At 38.5% G+C, this 7721-nt stretch overlaps 1 protein-coding gene across 1 annotated transcript in view; it reads left to right on the top strand.

Moving 5' to 3' along the window:
- Positions 1 to 7721, top strand: part of LOC106111271 (serine/threonine-protein kinase WNK1-like) — a 33246-nt gene that overhangs the window by 20571 nt on the left and 4954 nt on the right. Inside the window, exons 16-20 of the mRNA XM_013293297.1 lie at positions 4763 to 4847; positions 4928 to 5028; positions 5111 to 7251; positions 7326 to 7546; positions 7637 to 7715. Coding sequence (XP_013148751.1) covers positions 4763 to 4847; positions 4928 to 5028; positions 5111 to 7251; positions 7326 to 7546; positions 7637 to 7715 — 2627 coding nt within the window. The remainder of the gene's footprint in view (positions 1 to 4762; positions 4848 to 4927; positions 5029 to 5110; positions 7252 to 7325; positions 7547 to 7636; positions 7716 to 7721) is intronic.

Here is a 7721-nt window from a genome sequence, read left to right on the forward strand (position 1 = left end):
AAATTAAGGATTTATCTGTATTTTGAAGTGAGTTCTAAGTTTATTTATCTGAAATCGTTTGATTAAATTTTGCGAAAGTGTATCCTAGATTAAGCGTGGATTATAGGCTGGAATTCATACGATAGTCATAATCCATTTTGAGAAATTACCCAATACGTGTTGAGCTTGAGTTTCGGCGCGAAAACATATTAAAAATGTAAGAACGTTTGAAAATTGAATAATTAAATCTAGACAAAAAGTTACAGATTATGTTCAAACATAACATATACAAAAAATACGAAAAAATAACAGCATTAATTAATTTCTAACATGATAGCTTCTACGAACTAATTTCTCGTTATCTTTGAAGCGTAAAAATACTTTCGCTTTTTTATCGTAGTGATGTAGATATCGTAACGTATAAAACATAATACTTAGTAAATAGTTATACGGCTTTTTTAATTCTGCAATGAAAAATAATGAAACATGCTTCTCTCATACTTCATTTTACTTTAATATTATAAATGCGAAAGTTTGGATGGATGGATGTTTCTTAGACTTAGTAGCCTAAACTGCTGAACGGATCTCAATGAAGTTTGTCTTAAATGTACAGGATAGTCAGGAAAAGACATACTTACTTTTGTTTTTTTTTTAATTTCACGCGAAACGGGGCCGCGGACAAAAGCTAGTGCTAATATAAATGCGAAATTTTGTATGAATGTTTGTTACGTATCTCCAAAATGGTTTAGCAGATTTATTAAATTTGATACAGATGTAGAACAGTCTGGAAGATCACATGGGCTATTTTTTTATTCGCGCGAAATCGCAGGCATAAGCTAGTAACATGTTTCAACAATAACACACATTTAGAATTTAAAGACTCCGATAGTAGACCAAAAAGGCACAAAAAATGAAGAATTTTTATTGTAGCTTCCACTAATGTCGGAACTCAAGTTATTTGCATAATGTTAGAATTGGTTGCGTGCGAGTTGTAAAAAATGAGGAAAACAATAATTTGCCATGAATTTCGAATTTATTTTCCTTAAACGTATGTTAGTTTAGATTTAGTAAGGTGTTTGTTGCTTTTATTATCGTACGCGTTTTTTTTTAATTGTACATATCACCGACTGCAGAAATATCGACTTTATAGCAAGCGTCTTAAGATCATATTTGTATTGACTTGTCATACATTCGCATCTACAGATGTCCTTATTTGCATCTGTCTGGAGAAAATTATTCCAATATATCAAATATGCAAACTTCGCAATCGTATTGTAGTGTCACTTGCAAATGTTATTTTGTTAGTGCACCAGATAGTATTGTGATATTTAAACACGTTGATTTCGTAGCTTTATTGACCATTAGCTGTTGTTTAGTCCACGTGAAATTTAAAAAAATATGCCGTAACACACATAAAAAAACATACAGACGAATTGAGTACCTCCTTCTTTTAGAAATTCGGTCAATTATAACATACAGCTTGTGTTACTCACTGATAACGCAATTTTTAATGGTGAAAGAATTATTATAATCGGCCCAGTAGTTTTTGAGTTATTTAAATACATGCAAAAATCCAAAAATCCAAATGTTACCTCTTCATAATACTAGTGCAGATTAATTGCTTATTAGAGCATTATAAAAAGTTATAAAAATCGTACGCACACATCCTCTTGATAACAAAACCGAACCGTTTATAGTTTTTCCTGGCGTTTAATGTTTTGATACGCTGTTTTTGATGCTGTTTGTGATGTCATTTATTGTTGCTTATAAAGAAATTAACAGTATTTCCCATGATTTTTAGTTAATGCGATGCGAACTCAGTGCTTAAATTATATATTTTTTATAACCTATAGAATTATAATTCTATGCCACTTTTACATTGTTATATGATAAACTAGCTTTCGTTCGCGACTCCGTCCGCACGGAATTAAAAAAAAATGCAAGTAGCCAATGTATTCTTCCAGACTATCTTCTACATCTATGCCAAATTTTATTGAAATCCGTTCAGCCGTTTAGGCATTTAGCCGTTTAGGCGTTTACAAACTTTAACAAACGTCCATCCATCCATCTAAACTTTCGCATTTATGATATTACTAGCTTTCGCCCGCGACTCCGTCCGCGTGGAGTTCAAAAAGACAAAAGTTAGTAGCCTATGTGTTCTTCCAGACTATCCTCAACGTCTATGCCAAATTTCATCGAGATCCGTTCAGCCGTTTAGGCTACAAACTCTAACATACATCCATCCATCCATCCATCTATCCATCTAAACTTTCGCATTTATAATATTTGTATGATAGTAAGATATTGTGTGAAAACAAAAGCATATTTTTTTCTCAGAAGAAACCTTTAGCTCCATTTAAGTAATTGGATATGATCTTCGCGATCTTTGTAAGGTTTCAAGGATTTTAAAACTTAAGTTTTTGACTGTAAACATAAGTTACATTTTAAGTATTTCAAATTTGCTTTTTTCTAATATTAATAACTCATGAAACTCAAGTAAATATAATAAAATGACAAAGAGTTTTGCGTGCACATTCATTACGCCTCGTCAATGTGGGACTTCGTTAAATGTCAACATGACAGGCGACATCTGACAGTTGTAGTCGCGCGCAAAATTCGCGTGACAAAGGCCCTTTAGCTTTTCAGCCACACGAATTATTCGAATGTAATTTTGGATTATATCGGACGGATATAGTTTATATGTCTGGTTTCAATCGATTACCAAGGTTTCTACTGCGTTTGACCTATATGTTGTTTGAATTAAAATTATTATAAAATAACAAATTATTTCATACATTTCACCATAAATAAAAAATTATTCAAAATTTTGCAACTATACTTTACCATGACGCATAAATAAGTGTAAATGAAGCTTTTTATATTTGCTGTCTTTTCTATTAAAACAAGTGTGAAAGTGTTTTTTTAATGAATATTACACTATTGAACACAACCTCCTTTTTGGAGGTCATTAGGTCGTTGACCCGAAATCGAAATACTTTGATATGAAAGTTTGCGATATCGTTTATTATCGAGTACGTTGTAAACTGGTTATTTGTACGAAAGAGAAATAATGTGGGACGTGTAGTTTTAATGAAGCCCTATATAAGATTACAGCTTCCGTACTTACGGCCCGATTGGCAAGCGGGTCGGATGAACCACGCGTGCACTCACCTTTGCAACCGGTCTTATTTATTGTGCTAGGTCAGGTTTATGTCTCTCTTGATGTAGGACTCTCGTTTTATCATAATGAAAACATTCTATTCTAGAATTTCATGCTCTCGTAGGGTACGTATTTAAAAAATACAATGTTAGGCTTTAACCTACGATGACAAAGAATATACCAACTTTCGGCTTTGTCTGCGTGAAATTAAATAAAACAAAACTGTGTAGCATATGTTTTCTTCCAGACTATCCTCTACATTTATACCAAATTTCATTGAATACCATTCAGACGTTTAGGCTACTCTTACAAACATTTATCTAAACTTTCGCTTTTATATTAGTATAAAGTTGGCAAAGTTTTCACGTTGCCATGGATACAGTAACATGAATAACACGGCCTTTGCCCTTCAGATTACAGTAATTCTGATTTGCGTGACTCGAGCTCTTGTCTAAACGGTTTCAATTTTAATTATTATACACTATTAGTGGTTTCTAATTTCGAAGGTTAAACACAGACTGCATTATGCATGATTCTTACAATGTTTTTTTTTATTTTATTTAATAGTGGTTTATAGCGAACTCAGTAAAACGTGATGTTGACAAGGTGCTGATGGTAATTTAACACGAAATGTAAGACATATAGCCATCTCGCTTCTTCTCATTGTGGTAACATAGATATGTATACACTTGTCTCAATTAATCCTCAGTAAAAGTGCAACGTCAACACTATGTCTAAGTAGTAATCAGTTTTTTTGTTGAGTTATGTTTTAGTGTACTTTTATGAACCTTTTGTTTGTTGTGTTGTTCGTGGGCAAATTTGAATGGGTATGTTTAAAACGATACAATAACTGCTTATAAAGGCAAGAATACACGTGATACTGAAATTTTAATGAGAACGTACGATAAGAGATGTGTAAATGTCAAGTTTCGTACTACCTCCCTTCCCTCAACTTCATTTACATCAGCATAATCATCATTACCAGCTAACTATACGTTCCAACTGAGGTGCTCGAAGCCTATCCTAAGTTAGAAGTATACACATATCTTTGAATTTCTTCCCTATTTGTGCACGTTGCATCACATGAACAAAATCAAATATCATGCTAGCTATTTGCATGCCAGGTATAGATAGCGCTCACAGTTACCTGTAGCTGGCACGTTCCAGTCGCTTGCATGCAACTGTGCCAGCTGGTGGCATGTGTATAACCGTCCTTAGTTTATGTCGCAACGAAAGTTTGTGATTGTTGTTTTTATTTATTTTTTTAGATGTTCGTGCCCGGTGTCGCCAGGTCGAATTGCGATTTTGTACGTTAATATAAATATAGTATATCTTAACCGTAGTTACCTGGTGTTCTATTAAAAACGGTTTTATGTCAGTAATTAAACTTTTTGGCACAAAACTTCCCCTTCCTAATATTAGTATAGTTGACTTGCCTTATTACTGAAAAGCAATGCAAACATTTCATCCTTCGCTAAAATTAATATATTAAAAATATGTAATACTTTGACCCTGCAACTTCACTATCAATGAAACTATCTAAATCTCAAGCTTTTTAGGGTGTTATTAAATGTAAAAATGTAGTAGTGTTTATAATAGTTCAATTAAATTTATTTGTTACAGAGAGAGGAGCGAGAAGAAAGCGCAGATGTTGTTCAACCAGGAGTTGATCAACGAGCAGAACAGACAGCAGTTACTTCTAGAACAGGTCAATATATTTTCAATTTTATTTGCAATAGCTATAACTTAAAATGTTAGGGGAGACAATAATTAAAGTTTCCCTTTCAGGTTAAAATGTTCCATAACCAACAGCAAGCGAGTCCCGTGGACCAAGTGAAAGCTGGCCTTTTGAACGGTGTGGGATCGCAGCCAACTTTAGCAGCCGTACAGTACGTACTTATAATTTATATGTTCATGAAAACATTACTCAGTTATATTATTACTAAGTAAATGAAGGGTGTATTTTAACAGGCTAGATCAACAATCGCAGTTCCTTCAGACTCAACAACAACTTTTACAGCAACAATATCAACAGATAAGCAACGAAGAGACGGCGATGAAGATCCTTCAACACAACCTGATCCAGGCTCGCATCTCGCCCTCGCTCACCTCGCTAGAACAGAACATCAAGCAGCAGCAAGCACTTATGGAACATAACATCCTCAACCAGCAGATGTTAGACCAGAATGTGCCCTCGCAGTTCATGGAGCAGCAGGCCCAGCTCGAGCCAGTGTCCTCGCAACAGCAACTCCACCAGAACAACATCCTCAACACGCAGTTCGGTCTCAATGAAATCACCAACCAGAACCAGGCGCTGCAGCAGCACATTATACAGCAGCAACAGAATATCATGCGGCACCAGGCGGCAGTCATACACCAGAAGCAAATGGAGGAGCAAATGACGGCGCAGGAGACAGCTATCGCCGGTCCTCAGCCGAATCTCGTTACCGGTCAGGTTCTCGACCCTTCTCTGCAGAATCTGCAAAATATACTCGCGCAGATCATACAGAGACCTGACACATTGCAATCGAGAAAGGAGTCTGAATCTGAACAGCAACAGATGATGCAGCAACAGCAAGCGCAGCAGACACCTGCCCTCAGCCAGCAGCCCACCACAGAGAGCGTCGACGTGCCTGCGCCGCCAGGACAGCAGGAGCAGGAAGCCTTGCAGCAGACCATGAACAACTTGCTGGGATCTCAAATGCAACAAGCTAGTCAAAACCTCGCATACCAACAGAATCAGCAGCATTACATTCAACCTAATATATTATCGGCTGCCGTCGACCCAGCCATCTTAGCTCAGCAGCAACAAGTTGCGCACGCGCAGCAACAAATGGTACAAGCTCAGCAACAGTTAAACATGCAGAAACAGATGCTGGCCCAGCAACAATTAGTCTTCCAACAGCATATGCTTAGTCAGCAACAGTTGCACCTCCCCGGGCAGACGCTCTCTCCGCAACACTTCAGAAACACGTTGTTCCAGCAGCAGCAATATCTTGCACAGCAGGAGCGCCAGTTGCAAACACAACAAAACATCATCGATCAGCAGAATTTGGCGCTGTTGGCGCAAAAGCAACAGCTGATGGGACAACAGCAGCAAAAGGTAGAAGAGATGTTGCGAGCGCAACGGCCGGTGTATCAACGACAGGGGTCCGAGCAAAGTCAAATAAGCACAGCCGAAGTGCACGACCAGCAACAACCACTAATGCAGGACCAGTATCAGCAGAAGCCACCGTTGCAGCCGCAAATGTCCGTCGATCAAATGCAGCAATATCAAAATCAGTACATCGATATGCAAATGCAGAAAAAGGAGGACCATTACCATCATCAAATGCATCCACTTCAAGGGCAATCCCTCCCTCATAACATACTGGCTCAAAACTTCAGTGCAGTTCAGCAGAGTGAAAGACAGATATCTAGTCATGAAGGCACTCCGGTGCAGAATTATTCTGTCAACCCTCTGCAGATGTACCAACAGCAGAGTCAGTCGGTTCAGACGATGCAAAACGTTTCCTATCAAACGGAATCAACTATACCGTCCTCGGTGGCAGCGTCTGTGCAGCAAAATGTTTCTCATGTACAAGATTCCACTCAGATGCATATGCAATCAATGCAACAAGCCCCTCTTCAACAACCAGTTCAACAATCAGTGCAACAAACAGTTCAACAATCAGTGCAACAGCCAGTCCAACAATCTGTTCAAACTACCATCCAAACATCTATGCAACCTTCTATTCAACAATCAGTGCAACCATCTGTTCAACAGAATATTCAGCCATCTGTCCAGCAGTCTGTTCAGCAAACTGTCCAACAAACAGTTCAATCATCTGTCCAGCAGCCTGTACAACAACCTGTGCAACCAACGGTCCAGCAGACTAGTCAACCTACTGCACAGACTTCAGTTCAGAGCTCCGCTCAAGTTCAAGACTCAATACCACATCAATTGAGCATTTTCGAGCCATCTGACAACGGACATGTTACCAATGGTGGACAGAAGGAGCAGTTTCTGACTCCAATGACGGAATTCCCATCTGGGTCCACTCACCCAGATGGCATCAAGCCTCCAGAGTTGAGTTCCGTGGACGAAAAGTTAGGAGAGGCGCAACAGGAAGGTGAGATGAACTAGCATATTATCAGATAAGTTTGTAGTTCCCATTAAAAACCTTGATACTACTTACTATTTCAGCTCCCATCAGCACTGCAGTACCATCCCCTATCACCAGCGAGAGGAAATCGCGAGGCTCGAAGAAGCGATCTCGAGAGAAAGACAAACTGCCGAAGCTTACGGTGCTGGAGGTGAACGAGGCGGCCACCGTGGTCGAGTGTCAGCTCGAGTCCAAGTCAAAGACCGTCACATTTAAATTCGACGTTACCGACGTCAACCCGGAGGAGATAGCCAGTAATCTCGTAAGTTTAGTTAGAAAAACAACTCGCATTTTACCTTCAGTGTTATATAGAATTTAGGATTTGGTGTAATCATGCACTAAATAACTTTAGGTATCAAACAACTTGCTGCCGGAGTGGCAGAGCGTGACGTTTACGGAGCTGATCCGCGACATCGTGCAGCAGCTGCTGAGCGACC

The sequence above is a fragment of the Papilio polytes genome, unplaced genomic scaffold (genome assembly GCF_000836215.1).
Source record: "Papilio polytes unplaced genomic scaffold, Ppol_1.0 DF824169.1, whole genome shotgun sequence".
NCBI classification, from domain to species: Eukaryota; Metazoa; Arthropoda; class Insecta; order Lepidoptera; family Papilionidae; genus Papilio; species Papilio polytes.